The following is a 17328-nucleotide window of genomic DNA, read 5'->3' on the forward strand; positions in this document are numbered from 1 at the left end:
TCATGCTAGGCCCCCACCTGCCAAGAATGAGGCTCATCAATTTTGTCATGAACATTGATTTTTAACTGTTGTTGGAGCGAGGAAATGACTTGTTAAACAGATCAGCCAAGGCTAGAAAAAAACATTTACATACTAACAGACATTGAAGGTGAGGAAGCGCATTCCAGGGCTTCCTAAGGAGGATACAGTCCACAAGGGCCAGGACTGGTTAGACCAGCTGGTCACATGACTACCTGGATTTTCCAGGGTTTTCTTTTGAACTGGCCACAGAGCGTTTGACCTGGACTGAGAAGATCTCTCCTGTCTGCTCCCATCTCTTTCTTACAAGCCTCTGAATCCACTAAAGACACATGAACCCCGAGAGAGAAAAGTCTCCTACAGTGAACAAGGTTTAAGAAGAATACTGGGCCCCAAAAAAAAACAAGATCTACTTACAGTCAAGGACTCTACAGTGAGCTCAAAGAACCATAACATAAACTCTTCAGATATTGCCTCAAACCTTTCACTTTATTTTTCTTCTGCTCTTTTCTGTCTCTATTTGCATGTGTGTATTGCGTATGCATGCTAGCGTGGGCGCATTGTATATCCGTAGGCCTCAACCAAATTAGAGTTTAAGTTCAAGTTTAATCAATTTCAACTTTTCTTCTTTAAACCTAAGAAAACCTGTTTGTGCTGGTTTCTTTGCCTTATAATTGGAAAGCGGTAAACAAGGATTCACCAAGGGGGAGCTAAAGAAACGCGGTGTTAAACCCTGTTACGGTAAGACCAGGTGAAGGCTGAAAGGGAACCCCTAGACCTCTTTCTCACCTGGTCGTAACAGACAGCGATATAGTTCCAGGTCAGGATGGCAGGTGGCTTGGAGGAAAGCTTGCAAGTAGTGGTGCTCCCATGCATCTGCTGCCCTTGTCCTTCTTGGTGGTAGTGGTCGTGGTTTGGAAGAGACAGTGTTTGCGGCTCAAGGTGCTTCAGCTCAGAGTCATTGAGCTGGAGGCTAAGCTGCAGACACTGTGACACATCAGGGAGGGCAAAAGTTACCTGGACACGTTGTACCAGGAGGTGGTCACACCCCTTAGAATAGGGTCTTCTGATTTGCTCAGTGATCAGGGACAGCAGAGTGTGGCTGCAGCTGAAATAGATAAGGGGACGCAGAGGATAGGAGCCTCAGCCTTTGCGATTGTCCAACAGGTTTGAGGATCTTTCGCTTGTTTGGATGAGAGTGGGGGCTGCAGGGTGGATGAGCTAACTGACCACGGCACTATGGTCCTGGAAGCCATTCAAAATTAGAGTACGAGAGAAAACTAGCTAGAAATATAAAAACAGATAGTAAGAGTCTTTGTCGATATTTTAAAAAGAAAAGAGTGAATAAAGTGAGTGTTGGTCCTGTATAAAGTGAGTCTGGGAATTAATAAGGGAAAATAAGGAGATGGCAGATGAATTGAACAAGTATTTTGCATCAGTCTTCACTGTAGAGGATACAAATAACATCCCAGAAGTAGCTGTAGATCATGAAATGGAAGGGAGGGAGGAACTCAAGAAAATTACAATCACCGGGGAAGTGGTACTGAACAAATTGTTGGAGCTGCGAGCTGACAAGACCCCAGGTCCTGATGGACTTTATCCTAGGGTTGTAAAAGAAGTAACTAGTGAGATCATTGATGCGTTGGTTTTACTTTTCCAAAACTCCCTAGAATCGGGAAAGATTCCATTAGATTGTAAAATAGCGAATGTAACTCCTTTATTCAAAAAGGGAGGGAGACAGAAAGCAGCAAACGACAGGCCAGTTAGCTTAAAATCTGTCTTAGGGAAAATGTTAGAAGCTATTATTAAAGACATTATAGCAGGGCACTTAGAAAAATTCAAGGTAATCAGGCAGAGTCAACATGGTTTTGTAAAAGGGAAATCATGTTTAACGAAATTATTGGACTTCTTTGAAGAAGTAACGTGCTGTAAAAGGGAAATCATGTTTAATGAAATTATTGGTGAGGCCGCACCTGGAGTACTGTGTGCAGTTTTGGTCTCCTTACTTGAGAAAGGATATACTGGCACTGGAGAGGGTGCAGAGGAGGTTCACTAGGTTGATTCCAGAGTTGAGGGGGTTGGCTTATGAGGAGAGACTGAGTAGATTGGGATTATATTCATTGGAGTTCATAAGAATGAGGGGGGATCTTATAGAAACATATAAAATCATGAAGGGAATAGATAAGATACAAGTAGAGAGGATGTTTCCACTGGCAGGTGAAGCTAGGACAAGAGGGCATAGCCTCAAGATTAGAGGGAGCAGGTTTAGGACTGAATTAAGAAGGAACTTCTTCACCCAGAGGGTTGTTAATCTATGGAATTCCTTGCCCAGTGAAGTAGTTGACGCTTCTTCAGTAAACGTCTTTAAAGCTAAGGTAGATATCTTTTTGAACAATAAAGGAATTAAGGGATACGGTGGGAGCACGGGTAAGTGGATCTGAGTCCACGAAAAGATCAGCCATAATCTTATTGAATGGCGGAGCAGGCTCAAGGGGCCAGACGACCTACTCCTGCTCCTAGTTCTTATGATCTTATGATCTATTGGACTTCTTTGAAGCAGTAACATGTGCTGAGGATAAAGGGGAACCGGCGGATGTGCTGTACTTAGATTTCCAGAAGGCATTTGATAAAGTACCACATCAAAGGTTATTGCGGAAAATAAAAGTTCGTGGTGTAGGAGGCAACATATTTGGCATGGATAGAAGATTGTCCAGCTAACAGAAAACAGTAGGCATAAATGGGTCATTTTCTGGTTGGCAAGATGTAACGAGTGGTGTGCCACAGGTCTCAGTGCTGGGGCCTCAACTTTTTATAATTTATATAAATGACTTGGATGAAGGGACCAAAGGTATGGTTGCTAAATTTTCTGATGACACAAATATAGGTTGGAAAATAAGTTGTGAAGAGGACATAAGGAGGCTACAAAGGGACATAGATAGGTTAAGTGTGTGGGAAAAGATCTGGCAAATGTAGTATAATGTGGGAATCGTGAAATTGTCCATTTTGACAAGGAGACTAAAAAAGAAGCATATTATCTAAATGGTGAGAGATTGCAGATCTCTGAGATGCAGAGGGACCTGGGTGTCCTAGTGCATGAATTGCAAAAGGTTAATATGTGGGTACAGCAAGAAATTAGGAAAGCTATTGAATGTTATCGTTTATTGCGAGGGGAATGGAATACAAAAGTAGGGAGATTATGTTTCAATTATACAGGATATTGGTGAGACCACATCTGGAGTACTGTGTACATTACTGGTCTCCTTATTTAAGGAAGGATGTAAATGCGTTGGAAGCAGTTCAGAGAAAGTTAACTAAACTAATACCTGAAATGAGCGGGTTGTCTTATGAGGAAAGGTTGGACAGGCTCGGCTTGTATCCGCTAGTTTAGAAGAGTAAGAGGCAACTTGATTGAAACATATAAGATCCTGAGGGGTATTGACAGGGTGGTTGTGGAAAGGATATTTCCCCTTGTTGGAGAATCTAGAACTAGGGGTCACTGTTTAAAAATAAGGGGTCGCCCATTTAAAACAGAGATGAGAAGAAACTTTCTCTCTGAGTTGTGAGTCTTTGGAACGCTCTTCCTCAAAAGGCAGTGGAGGCAGAGTCTTTAAATATTTTTAAGGCAGAGTTATTTAGATTCTTTATGAGCAAGGGGGTGAAAGGTTATCAGAGTGGCAGGAATGTGGAGTCAAGGTTACAATCAGATCAGCTATAATCTTATTGAATAGCGGAGCAGGCTTGACGGGCCGAGTGGCCTACTCCTGTTCCTAAATCATACGTTCGTAAGTTGCTGTAGAAGGATCTTAGTGCGTTGCTGCAGTGCATATTGTGGCCAGTACACACAGCTGCCACTATGAATCGGTGTTGGATGGAGTGAATGTTTACGGTGGTGGTTGGGGTGCTTTGTCTTGGATTGTGTCGAGCCTCCTGAGTATTGTTGGAGTTACACTCATCTGAGCAAGTAGAGAGTATTCCATCATACTACAAAGAAAATGACAGCACAGGAACAGGCCCTTAGGCCCTCCAAGCCTGCGCTGATCCAGATCCTGACTTGTCCCTTGTAGATGGCTTTTGGAGCCAGGAGGTGAGTTACTCGCCGCAGAATTCCCAGCCTCTGACATGCTCTTGTAGCCACAGTATTTATATGGCTGGACCAGTTAAGTTTCTGGTTAATGGTAACCCCCAAGGTGTTGATGGTGGGGGATGGATGGTAATGCCATTGAATGTCAAGGGGAGATGGTTAGATTCTCTCTAGTTGGAGATGGTTATTACCTAGCATTAGTGTGGCACGAATGTTACTTACCACTTATCAGCCCAAGCCTGAATATTGTCCAGGTCTTGCTGCATGTGGACACGGACTGCTTCAGTATCTGAGGGGTCTTGAATGGTACTGAACACTGTGCAATCTTCTGCAAACATCCCCACTTCTGACTTTTCAGGTCAAAGGAAGTAGTGAGGCCAAAAAATACAGTAGATGAAGAGAGCCTAAAGGCGAAGTTATCAAATAAGACATGGTAGCTGTTAATGGGAACAGCAAATATATGAAGGTAGTTTTGAATAATTGAAAGGAATGTTACACTCACTAGAATGAAAGTCATGGAGGAGATCAAGGTGCAGTGATTCACCCAATGCAGTACAAGAGAAATTGGTGTGAGCAATCCAAAGGAAGCTTCTGAAGGTAGATTGATGTCCTCAGCATAAGAAGAGATGGGATTGGTTGATAAGTACTGTGGAGGTTATTTTAATATGAAGGGGGAGCAGAGTGGGAGGGCAGAGCCCTGAAGAATCCTTGGGTAATGGAAAATATTATGGTTAAAACATCACGTAGCACAGAGAGCAATTTGAGGGTAAATGAGAAGAACATAGATTTGGTGGGAGGCATTATGATGGTGACTTGCTTAGAAATGTGTGATGCCAGACCCTGTTTAAAGCTTTAGAGATATCTAAGACAGTAACAGGTGATTAACCAACTTATTATGTAGAAAACAGCATAAAACAGTTACAAAATAGGAGTGTACTCATATAGACTGAAAGCACAGTGTGAACCATTTAGAAAAGTCATCTGCTACACCCTGGGCTCTTGTATTTGATTAATTTAACCCAGCACTGGTGTGAAAATGCCATCTGAGTTCTAACAGACTGGTTCGGACTACCTTGAGACACCTCGGCTGAAGACAGTCTATTTCTGTTCTTCAATCATTTGGTTGCTCAATACTGTTGCATCAAAGCAGGATGGTGCATGAAAATCCTCTTCAGTTTCCTACACAGCTTATGTCTTTTAAAAAGTCGAACATTACTACTTAGAACGTTATTCTTATGTTCCACTAAATCCCACTAGCTTCGAGACTCTCTACAGTTGTTTGCCAAGTATGTGATTAGATTGATGCTGACACATGATTTGCCATTTCCTGTATTTAATTCCCTGCCCACACACTCATTCGTTTACCACCAGCTTGGCCTTTGAGATTGAATTGCCCACTGCAGATAATGTGGCCAACATCTGCGGTAAACTTGAGTGGCCTAAAAACAAAGGAATTCTGTGTATCTTTGTGTTTGACACTTGGATGAAGAATAATCGTTTCTATGTTTTGGTTATCCTAGAGGTGAGGGAGCTGCATTTTGTACAAAAATTAATATTTTTATGATTGCAGCGTATTAGTGAGGCACTTCCTTTCCTCCCCTTACTCGCCCATTTAAAATCTCTGGTGTATATCTTGCACCCATGACATGCAAAGCCTCAAATAACCATTCATTTCTTGATTAACAGTTTTAAAAAAGCAATTAGGTGCTGGTGTGAATGCAATACCATTTCTCTTACATCAAACAGATATGTACATTTATAGCAATGTAGAGGTTTTTCTTTAATCTGGGGACATTGGAGTCAATGATTTCAACATTTATAGTGTTTGGGAATAGGGGAGAAAGATGATTCCCAATTCCTGCTTCAGTAATGTTGGATGTTACTGAATATTGACTCTTCTTCCTTGATGCTGTGTTGTTCTTCCAGCTGCCAAATTGGATCTGACAGCAGAAGGGCCACAGTGTAGGATCTGTTACTGATCTGCCTTCAAAATTGCACTGCTTGGTGGCTCAGGTAGCCTGCAGTCATTGATTGAGACATCACCTCAGGGTACAGAGTGAAACCTTCCACCGTTTATCAACACTCTGATTTTTATACCACAAGTTAGATTCTGCGCTCCTGCTGTCAACATGTAGAATTTCTGAAAATAGCATGGAAAAAAAGAATCAATATTAACAGGAAATGTTATTTGACCTTTTCAGTATTGGATGGTAAAATAGCAAAGGGACTGTAAAGAGTTTTTCATTTATTTTTTCCACTGCCAAATTCAAAAATACACTAATTCATGAAATGTGCAGTTTTTAATATGCAGTTCTACCCAGTCAATATTACCTCTCCCTCTTCTGCATCACTAATTCCTCCTTTTAATAAAAAAATTTAAATTTTTAGTCAATGACAAGAGTTCACACTACAGCAGAAGTCTTATCATGTTGCTGTGTGAACTTGTCAGCATTGAAATGATTCAGATGAATGTTCTTAGCTGTCTATTGCAGTTACATGGCCTGTACATAAACATCAATGAAAGATGGAAACGGACCCTTTAAACCAGGGTTGTCCAATCTTTTCGTGTGGGGGGCCACATTACAATTTTTGTCTTTCAGAAGGGGCCAATGCGACAATTTGGGAAAGATAAAGGCATTAAAATTTATCTTCCTATTATTCAGAACAACAACAACAACAAATGTGCCTTTTTGTGAAGAAGCTTTAAATGAGAAGATTAATTTACTGACTTACTTTCTCATCACTATGTTGGACACTGATTTAGTGAGATACCTGGCATTTTTTTGGTTGCACAAGTAGTCATTGTTCACAATTGTAGAAATCTTGATCACTCTCTCTCCCTCTCTCTCACTCCCCCTCCCTTTCTCTCTCTCTCTATCTGCCCCCTCTCTCTATCTGCCTCCTCTCTCTATCTGCCCCCTCTCTCTATCTGCCCCCTCTCTCTATCTGCCCCCTCTCTCTATCTGCCCCCTCTCTCTATCTGCCCCCTCTCTCTCTTTGCCCCCTCTCTCTCTTTGCCCCCTCTCTCTCTTTGCCCTCTCTCTCTCTTTGCCCTCTCTCTCTCTTTGCCCTCTCTCTCTCTTTGCCTTCTCTCTCTCTTTGCCTTCTCTCTCTCTTTGCCCCCTCTCTCTCTTTGCCCCCCTTTCTTTGCCCCCTCTCTCTTTGCCCCCTCTCTCTTTGCCCCCTCTCTCTTTGCCCCCTCTCTCCCTGCCCCCTCTCTCTCTGCCCCCTCTCTCTCTGCCCCCTCTCTCTCTGCCCCCTCTCTCTCTGCCCCCTCTCTCTCTGCCCCCTCTCTCTCTGCCCCCTCTCTCTCTCTGCCCCCTCTCTCTCTCTCTGCCCCCTCTCTCTCTCTCTGCCCCCTCTCTCTCTCTCTGCCCCCTCTCTCTCTCTCTGCCCCCCCTCTCTCTCTGCCCCCCCTCTCTCTCTGCCCCCTCTCTCTCTCTCTGCCCCCTCTCTCTCTCTCTGCCCCCTCTCTCTCTCTCTGCCCCCTCTCTCTCTCTCTGCCCCCTTTCTCTCCAACCATCTCTCTCTGCCCCTCTCTCTCTGCCTCTCTCCCCCTCTCTCTCCCCCTCTCTGTATCCCCCCTCTCTATCCTCTTGCTCGGTCTGTTCCCCCTCCTCTCTTTCCCCGCCCTCTCTCTCTGTCCCCCCCCCCCCCCTCTCTCTGTCCCCCTCTCTGTCCTTCCTTCTTTTACCCCCCTCTCTCTCCTCTCTTTGTCCCCCTCTCGCTCTCTCTCTCTGTCCCCCTCTCTCTCCATACCCTCTTTCTCTCTCTGTCCCCCCTCTCTCTCTTTGTCCATTTCTCTCTCTCTCTCTGTCCCCCCACCTCTGTCTCTCTCTCTCTCTCTCTCTCTCTCTTCCCTCCCCTCCCCCCCTTGCTCTCTTGCTTTCTCTCTCTCTCTGACAGTTGCAGGGAGCAGGAGCACTCAGCACAGCAGCTTTGTGGTTGGTCAGTTTTTTTCATAAAAATCGCGCTGGCAGTTTCACAGCTGACAGATGCTGATATTGGGAACAGCGGTTTTCCACCTTCGGACAAATTCAGAGTTTTCTGGCAGCCTTTCAAAAAAACAAAGACGAAACCCTCCGAAAATCCCAAATCCCTCCAAAGTTCAGAAACTGCTGTTCCCGATGTGAGCACCTGCCAGCTGTGAAACTGACAGCGCGATGTTTTAAAAAGCCTATCTGAAAGAAGAAGCCAATGGGAAATTTCTCATCTTTGAAATACATCTGCGGACCAATGGAAACCTTTGGCAGGCTGGATCCTGGCCTTTGGGCCGTATGTTGGACAACCCTGCTTTAAGTACTGGGGCCAGTTCATTCCAAGTCAGATGAACAGTAGAGGTACTTGCAGTTGACAAATCAGCATGCTGTACAGTAGCACAATAAAATGTGTTTAGAAAACTCTTGAAATACAATCGCATATAATTGGCAAATGCATTTCAACATAGGTAAATATGAGGTATTGCATTTGGAAAGCACAATAAGGGGATTGCATATTACTTAGGAAGTAAGAATCTAAATGGGGTAGAGGAACAAAGGGATCTGGAAGTACAAATATACAAATCACTAAAAGTAGTGACACAGATTATCTAAGACATAAAAAAAACAAAGCACTAGGGTTTATTTCTAGAGGGCTAGAATTGAAAGTAAAGAAGTTATGTTAAACATGTATCGCACCTTGGTTAGACCACACCTGGAGTACTGTGTAGAATTCTGGTTGCCATATTATAAAAAGATGTAGAGGTACTGGAGAGGGTGCACAGAAGATTTACAAAGATGATACCAGAAATACGGGGGTATGCCTATCAGGAGAGGATGAACAGGCGGGGTCTCTTTACTCTTGAAAAGAGAAGACTGAGGGGGTGACCTCATGGAGGTCTTTAAAATTATGAAAGGTTTTGATAGCTGAATTTTAATAGCTCGCCGCCAAGATCGGTGGTGAGCTTCAAAGATGGCAGCTTGCATGCGTGGGCTTTACTCTGCAGAGCCGCCGCAATATTATAAGAGGTGGCTCATTTACATGGCCGGGGCAGACTGCACTCACCACCCCCCCCCCCCCACCCCCAAACACATGGAGGGGGTGAGCAATCCGTCCCCAGCAACTTTTAATTTACCCCTTCCCATCACTCCCCCCCGACCTATCACCTAAATTTGACCCTGCTCCCCCGCACTGATATAGTTACCTCCTCCCCCCTCCCTACCAGTGTTCCGCCATACTTCACTGATCAGAGATTGGACGGCCTCACCGCTGCTGGCAATATGGGGCCGGGCCTCTCCCGGCGACATTTTCCGGGCCCCTCCTCCCCGGCCACGACCCCCACTGTCGGAGGGGTCAGTAAAATTCAGCCCAACTTGTGGGAAAGAACAAAACTAGAAACCATCAATATAAGATAGTCACCAAGAAATCAAGTAGGGAATTCAGGAGAAACTTCTTTACCCAGAGAGTGGTGAGAGTATGGAACTTGCTACCAAATGGAGTGGTTGAAGTGATTAGTATAGATACATTTAAGGGGAGGCTAGACAGGCATATGAGGAAGAAGGAAATAGAGGGTTACACTGGTAGAGTTCGATAAGGAAAGACAGGAGGAGGCCCGAGTGGAGCATAAATGCCAGCATTGACTGGTTGGGCCAAATGACTTGTTTCTGTGCTGTATATCATATGTAATCCTATGCTTTAGGAAGATAGAAACAGGAATAGGCCATTCAGCCGCTTAAGGCAGTTCTGCCATTCAATTAGATCATGGCTGATCACCATCTTAACTCCATTTTCCCACCTTGATTCAACTTCCCTTAATATCCTTATCTAGAAAAATCTATCAAACAGTGTTGAAATTTTCAATTGGTTTAGCCTCAACGGGGTTTCAGATTTCCACTACCCTTTGTGTGAAGAAGTGCTTCCTGATTGCACCCCTTACAGCCTAGCTCTAATTTTAAGTTTATGCTCCCTTGTTCTGGACTCCCTCACGAGGAAATAGTTTCTTTCTATCCTATCAACTTCTTTAATCAACTGAAACACCTTAATTTGATCACCTCTTAATCTTCTATACTCAAGGGAACACAATATTCAATAATCACTTTAATAATTCAAGTGATCTGCCAAATCATTGTGTAGCCTTTTCTTTCCCTAGCAGGTATTGATCGCACCACTTAATGTGACCTCCATCAGTGACCAGGATGCCTGTAAAGCTGGACTGCAGCCAGTTTGCAAATGGAAAGCTTATAGTTTAGATGGCTATCCAGGTACTGTATATCATCCAACCTGAGCACATTATAGCACTTTATCATTGCTAATGAAAAATGAATGGAATTACCATACATGTGGTTTCGAATGGTGAGCCTGACCAATCCCATATCCTGTAGCTGCTGAATCTGGCAATTCAAAATAAACAGTCACAGAACCATACAGCATAGAAGGCCATTTGGCCCACTGTGCCTGTGCCGGCTCTTTGAAAGCTGGGAAATGCATTGTACAAGACTGCCCTGAGTTTTTGAATGAAGTTTGCTAGAGTCAGACAGCATTGCTATCAGAACAGCGAGCGCTGTCCAGGTGACTTGGCTGTCTGCAAGTAGGAAAGATCATAATCGGTTAAATTGATCTGGCAGTAGATTAAGTGCAGATACTCTTTTTCTGCATCAGCTGTAGGGAATGGTATTCTGCTGTCTTTGTTTAATCCTTTCTTAGGCTCTCATTTTATCCCAGGATAATGCTCCATCAGACCCTTTGTTTTTTTCCAGATGGCTGAGCTTGTCTTGCCATTAATAGATGTCCCTATAGAATCTAGGACATTCACAGTCTCTCTCTCTCTCTCTTTACTTCCTCTATTTTTCTGGATTCTAGATTAAATAGTATTACTACTGCTTTTTCTTTCAGCCAGATAGATCTGATCTCAAAATTTGTACTTGGCATTAAAAGGACTAATAATGATAGCTCTGTGCTGTAATACCCAAGAAGGAAAGTATATGGCTAAAAATGTTTAATTTTGGTCACTTATAAAGATTTGACAGTTGTATTTCTGGTTTCAAAACTCTGCTTATACTTTAAGTATATTTTTCCTTACATAAATTCTGCATTACAAATACTAAATCAAAGACCTCTTATTTCTAGTCGGGACTGAAAATGCACCAGCTGCCTGGAAGCAAAAAGTAGTTTCTTATCCTTTAGCACCCTGAAAGGTTCCAATGAACACTCTCACAAATCTGAAGAATTTCTAATGTAAGAGTACAAGTTGATGAGAGTCCTAATTTAGAATGCCAGGAGAGGAGTGTGAATGTCAACCTATCCAGAAGGGCATGGGTAGATAAAGCCATTAAAAAGAGTCAATTGTGTTTTGGATTTTATAAATATGGGCACAGGGTACAACAGTAGCTGAAAATACATGATGGTTGCACTGGGTAACAAAAACAGAAATAAAGTGCCTTTTCTCCCCAAGACTGATTGCTCTTGCCTTGTAAACATTGACAAGGATTCTAGTTTTAGTCAGGCAGAGGGTGCTCAGCACCAGACCTTCTCAGGCACATTTCTGCAATAACATTAACCACACTGTCCATCCCTGGTAGGTTACAATTTCAAAGTGTGTTTTAAACTGGGCAATTTTAAAAGAGTCGTCTTTGAAGGAAAAGCTGTTCTTCACCAAGGACTGTTTCATGAAGACCATGAGTATTTAACAGTCCAATGACTGAACTTTGATGGCATGTAAAGAGGTGCCTTCACATCCCCTTACAAACTAGGTCATATCTTTATATCTCTGTGTCTCTTTATCATGGTGTACTATATCTACCCAGAAGACCTTCTGTGCACCCACTATTTTGAATATATTAATTAATGACCAGACCAAATGAGCTAAGAATTCATGTTGGTGCTAGTTGCCTGGTTTTTGGTTAGCTCCAGCAGAAAACCTTTCTATCCAAGATCCCAGATATATTCTTTTGTTTTATCATGAGTAAGAAAAGCCATGATTTCTGCAGAGGTGAGACGGAGAGACAAATAGGCTTGGCAATGTGTCATTTGAAAATGTTTTGGTGTAAATTACTTGACTGATCATTCTATCTATCCAGTTCTGTCTTTCTGTTAGGGTTCATGTTCATCTCGGATCCCTTTCTTCCTGGATGGCAGTATTACTGGACAAAGCAGTGTTTGAAAATCTACCCTCAGAAACCAAATGTCTGTAACCTGGACCTTCACATGTCGCCAGAGGAAACCACAGACTTGTGGGAGCAGAGTAGAGAACAGCTGAGGTAACTGCTGCAAACTGGGAGGTACCCTGGCGATGGATAAAACCGGGTTTTCCTTATTTACAGGCTTTATTGACAGCACATGTTTTCTTGCATGCTCCAATTTAAGAGTCATAGGACCTGGTTACAACTCAAAGATTCAGCCTATGGCAAGCTCCCCAAATTTCTGATGTGCTATGCAGAATAGTGAGTGATGTGGTCGCTATGCTCCCTGAAGTCAGCTTGATTTATCAGCCTTGAAAAAGCAGTAAAATGGTTGTAATAATTTTCCAGGTATGCTTTAATCTGCATGGGGGATAGTTGCATTTTTGGAGAAGTATTGCGTTCGTCTATTCCTCCTCTTTCCCATCCCCAGCCACATACCATTCTTAACTTCAAATAGTGTGCAAACTTCCTGGCTTCTGGACTTCGGCAATACACGTCTTGTTTAAGATGGTGGTTGGAGCGCCAATCAAGCAGGCTACTTTGCCTTGGATGGTGTTGAGCTTCTTAAGTGTTGTTGGAGCTACACTCATCCAGGCAAGTAGAGTATTCCATCACACTCCTGACTTGTGGCCTGTAGATGATAGAAAGGCCTCGGGGAGTCAGGAGGTTAGTTACTAGCTGCAGAATACCCAGCCTCTGGCATGCTTTTGTAGCCACAGTATTTATGTGGCTTGTCAATTTAAATTTCTGGTCAATGGTGAGGTATTCAACGATGATAATGCTGCTGAATGTCAAGGGGAGGCGATTAGACTCAGTCCTGTTGGAGAACGTCATTGCCTGGCACTTGTATGGCATGAATGTTATTTGTCAGGCATGAATGTTGTCCAGGTCTTGCTGCATGTGGGCACAGACTGCTTCAGTATCTGAGGAGTTGTGACTGGTACTGAACATTGCAATCATTGGTGGACATCCCTTCTTCTGACCTTAAGTTGGAGGGAAGGTCTTGGATGAAGCAGCTAAGATCGTCAAAGGAGAATGCATATTCTGTTCTTTTATGACGAAAGGTGACGAGGAGGCTGTATCTCCTGTTACCTCTATCACATTTCCTGTTCCATCAGCTAAAAGCCCTGAACGCACATCAGATTTGAAACTTGTGAATTTTACACTTGGAAGCTGTGCAGTGCAGTTTATGTACTGACATTATGCTACATGCAGTGTACACATTCCAGATTCTCATTACCAGCAGCATCATCACATTCCTAATTGTACTACAAACTGTATAGTACAAGGGCGGTAAATCTAGTAAATTCTGCTGTCTAATCTCCTGCTGGAAGAAAGCATAGTATTGAGATCTTTTTGTAACACTATGTATAAACAGACTGGTTTTGAGAGCAAGGCTGCCCACCTGCCTGTACCACACACCATAATTGGTCAAAAGGGCTGACAGGTGATCTGCTCTCAGCACTCCATCAGTCTTGTGCTCCACAAGATACTGACAAAAGATTTTTTTCTGTTGGTCATGTCTCTCTGTGTTGCTGCCATCAAATGATATATAATTTGGGCTACTGTGTTTGTATCAATTGGGTCTATTTTTCTACATAACAATCACTAGGTTTGTTTTCAATACCTCCCTTTATAGTCGTTTGGTAGTACAGAACTTGAGTATTGCTGAAAATAGAGACATGTTGTCGAAGCTTTGTTTGTTGTTTTCCCTTACATTGGTTATTTTTGCGTATTGTCCTGATGAGTGCAAGACGAAAAGCTTCGACAACACGTCTCTATTTTCAGCAATACCTTCCTTTATCATATCTGGAGTATTTATAAAATTGGCATGATCTAATAGACAGAATGAACTTTGTTCTAAAAATTACAAGTTAAGGAATGCATCTGGGTTGAAACTATTTGATGCCAGTTTAACTTTCATTGGCTTTTAATTATAGCAGCATTGGACTGACTCTTTTGTTGAAGAGATGTATAAAGGATCCAGTCCTAATTTTAAAATGTGTCCCAGGTACACAGTTGTAGCCGATTACCACAGTGGTAATGATTCCACAGTGATCTGACAGTAATGTAAGAAATGTATGTTCTTTTATGAATGGGCTGCCCGTTTATAAATGCTTATTTCAAAACTTTTTAAGTATATCCATAATGTAATGTTGAGTGTAATTTAACAGTGTTACCAAAATATCAGATCTCGGCCAGCTCAGTGGCTCAAATATGTAACTTGGCCATAAAGTCAAGAATCTAATGAGTGCCAATACTGAATTTTACTGAAATTGGTTTGGATGAAGAGATTTGATGAGCTTCATCCATTTTCCACTTGATTGCCAGATGTAACCTCACACAGGAACTGAGTTGAGAAATGGAGTTGCCTGTCTTCCTGTACAATAAAGTTAAATTCATACTGAATGTGTGGAGAAGTACATTAGCCAGAAACTCCATGGAGGTGGACTTCAAGGAAAGAAAATCTAATGGAACAACAATGTCCCTTGTGTGCTTATTGGGACAGAATGTTGTCAAACATTTTGGCTCTGACCTTCCTTTTTTGTCTTCCTTCAGTAAATCAGAAATGACAGAGGAAGTATGCCAGGATTGTATGTCAGCAGGGGAGTTATTGTACTTTGAGTATAGTTGGTTTAATTTGAAAACCACCAAATCTTTCATTGCTGAATCAAAAATCTTTTTATTTCTCCCTGTCTCTTTGAATCTCCCCATTTTTCTTCTTCCTCTTCCTCTTGTTTTTGCTTTCTTCATTTCTGTGTGTGTCTCTTTTTTCCTTTTTTAAGAAAATCAATAAATTGCTAATCTTTGTTTTAAAACTGCATTAGCAAATTTTATAGCGATAAACAGTATTTCTTTGTTTTGTTTCTTTGAACAAAATGCAATATTTGTAGACTTTGGAATTATTAAAATCTTCCTGTAGCCTTTCCCAACATCAGAGAAATAGCAGTAGCAGCATGTATGATTCCTGAAAACAAAAACGTGCAGTTTCTAAGTGCCCAATTGCCAGGAGCACACAGCCTGTAATTTCACCGGTGTGTGCTTTGAGTCCCTGAGCTGCCAATCACTACCCACTTGTTTTATTTGGTTGGGTGAGTTTTTAGTCCATCCTTGTCCAAGCCGCTGGAGGTTGTACTATATGAATATGAGCCACAATATCTCATGGGCGAGGAAGGGGTTGAAGACTGGTATGGACTGACAGGATGTACTTCAGTGATATGCAGTCCCAAGCTTGGTATCATTGCGCCAGTGACCCAATTAGGTAAAGGTGCCTAGGAATTCCCTCTAGGAATGGGGGTGAACAGTGAACTGCATTTTTTAATGGAACTTGCTATCTTTTCCAGGCTAAAAGCCTCTGGTAAACGTGAGGCTAAAAGCTTGCTGGAGAAGCTGCGATGGGTTACCCTAGGATATCATTACAACTGGGAGACTAAGGTAACTTTGCTGTGACTAAGAAAGCATTTTAAGGATAAATGCATACTTCCTCCTTTTTATGAGGTTCCATTTTGTCATTTCACCCTTTGCCTTTGCATTGTACACCTGTCAGGAGGGGCAGTGGGTGACCTGCTCCTAGTCTTCTGCCAACTTTGCACTAGCTTGTCAGAAGTTCAAAAACTTGTCTAATCCACACAGCTATCAGCACTTACACAACGCTGCATGATCGCAAGGAAGCTTAAAATCTAACCCTATATTTCATCTAGCTTTTCAGAGGTGTACAACAGAAGCAGACTAATGCTTTTTTGAAACTATCTCTTTCTGTGGGAAATACTTGCACAAATGGATTAATTTTCTCTTTCTCTTTTTCTTTGTCCAAGTTTTCACCCTACCTCAGCAGGCACTGATGCTTGGTTTCCTCCTGTAACTCAACCACGTGACCATTTTTCCTGTATGAGTCTAGACCATGTGTGCCATTGAGGTATTCCATTACAGTGGATTTACAGCTGATCCTGAATCTGATCCAGCTTGCACTCAGTAGGAGTCAGTTGGATAGTGATTCCTTGGTCACTTTTTTCTTCCTCCTCTTCTTAGCCCTCCATTAACTCAAGGATGCTGAAGCCAGTGCAGCAGACATACTGCTACAAGCAACTGTGTACCCCAGGTGAGGCCAACAAGCTCATTTCTGACCAGTCAAACCTGGAACCTCCTTGATCGATGTGGCTCAGCTGCTCACTGCCTTAACCATGAGCCAACAGGAAAGCCCAAATGTAGATCATGGTCCAGATTTTGCGGTAATAATAACGGTGAGGCTGTCAGCTTTGCTACACTGGTACCTCACTGAAAGATTCTGCATGGAAGCACAAGGAGGGCATGAAGTTGCAGTACTTGCCCACTGGTGACCGATCAAACATGCCAGAAATAGTTAGGGCTTGTTCATTCAAGTGTAAGTGAATATTTAAGGGAGTGATAAGTCTTAATTACTGCCAAACAACCTCTCTGGCACTGAAAATTTATTTTTACCATTGTGGAGTCTCACAGTGTGTGTTTCATGATCTACCCTTCCCCCAGCCATGAGATCAGGAGTGGAGTTATTTGCTAACTATTTCAAAGTGTTCAACTCCATTCAAAATTCCTCCAATAATGTAACTGCCCAATCTGGCTAAGCAGGCTTGGGCTGGCAAATGGAAAGTAATATTCGTATCATGTATGCTATTCGATGACTACCTTCATCAAAAGATAATCCCAGCCAGCTCCCCCAGTTTACAACAGCAGCACCATCACCAATTCCCCTGTCATCAATGTCTTGGTGGTCACGATTAGCCAGAAGCATAACTGAAGCAATCATTATCGATACTGTGGCTACTGTTTGTTTTCTTGTGCTTTTTGCAGAAATCTTCACCAGATCACTATACAGCATTTCCCACAGACCTCGCTAATATCCCATGGTTCCCGACCTTGTACCATTGTGGGAGTACCACGACACAACAGTTCAATAATAATTTTCAAAAAGGAATTGGACATATAATTGAAAAATAAAAGTTCACAGGACCTTGCAGAAAGAGCGAGGGAATCAGACTTAATTGGATAGCACTTTCAAATAGTTGGCACAGGCACAATGGGCCAAATTGTCACCTA

At 42.6% G+C, this 17328-nt stretch overlaps 1 protein-coding gene across 3 annotated transcripts in view; it reads left to right on the forward strand.

Moving 5' to 3' along the window:
* Positions 1 to 17328, forward strand: part of alkbh1 (alkB homolog 1, histone H2A dioxygenase) — a 37733-nt gene that overhangs the window by 15939 nt on the left and 4466 nt on the right. The window contains exons 2-4 of one of the 3 annotated variants that reach the window (XM_068038607.1): positions 10230 to 10338; positions 12171 to 12333; positions 15600 to 15690. In XM_068038607.1, the coding sequence (XP_067894708.1) occupies positions 10230 to 10338; positions 12171 to 12333; positions 15600 to 15690 (363 nt within the window). Of the gene's footprint in view, positions 1 to 10226; positions 10339 to 12153; positions 12334 to 15599; positions 15691 to 17328 lie in introns of all 3 variants that reach the window. The other 2 variants (XM_068038606.1, XM_068038608.1) reach the window with 2 other exon arrangements.

Source organism: Heterodontus francisci, chromosome 9, assembly GCF_036365525.1.
Source record: "Heterodontus francisci isolate sHetFra1 chromosome 9, sHetFra1.hap1, whole genome shotgun sequence".
Classification (NCBI taxonomy): domain Eukaryota; kingdom Metazoa; phylum Chordata; class Chondrichthyes; order Heterodontiformes; family Heterodontidae; genus Heterodontus; species Heterodontus francisci.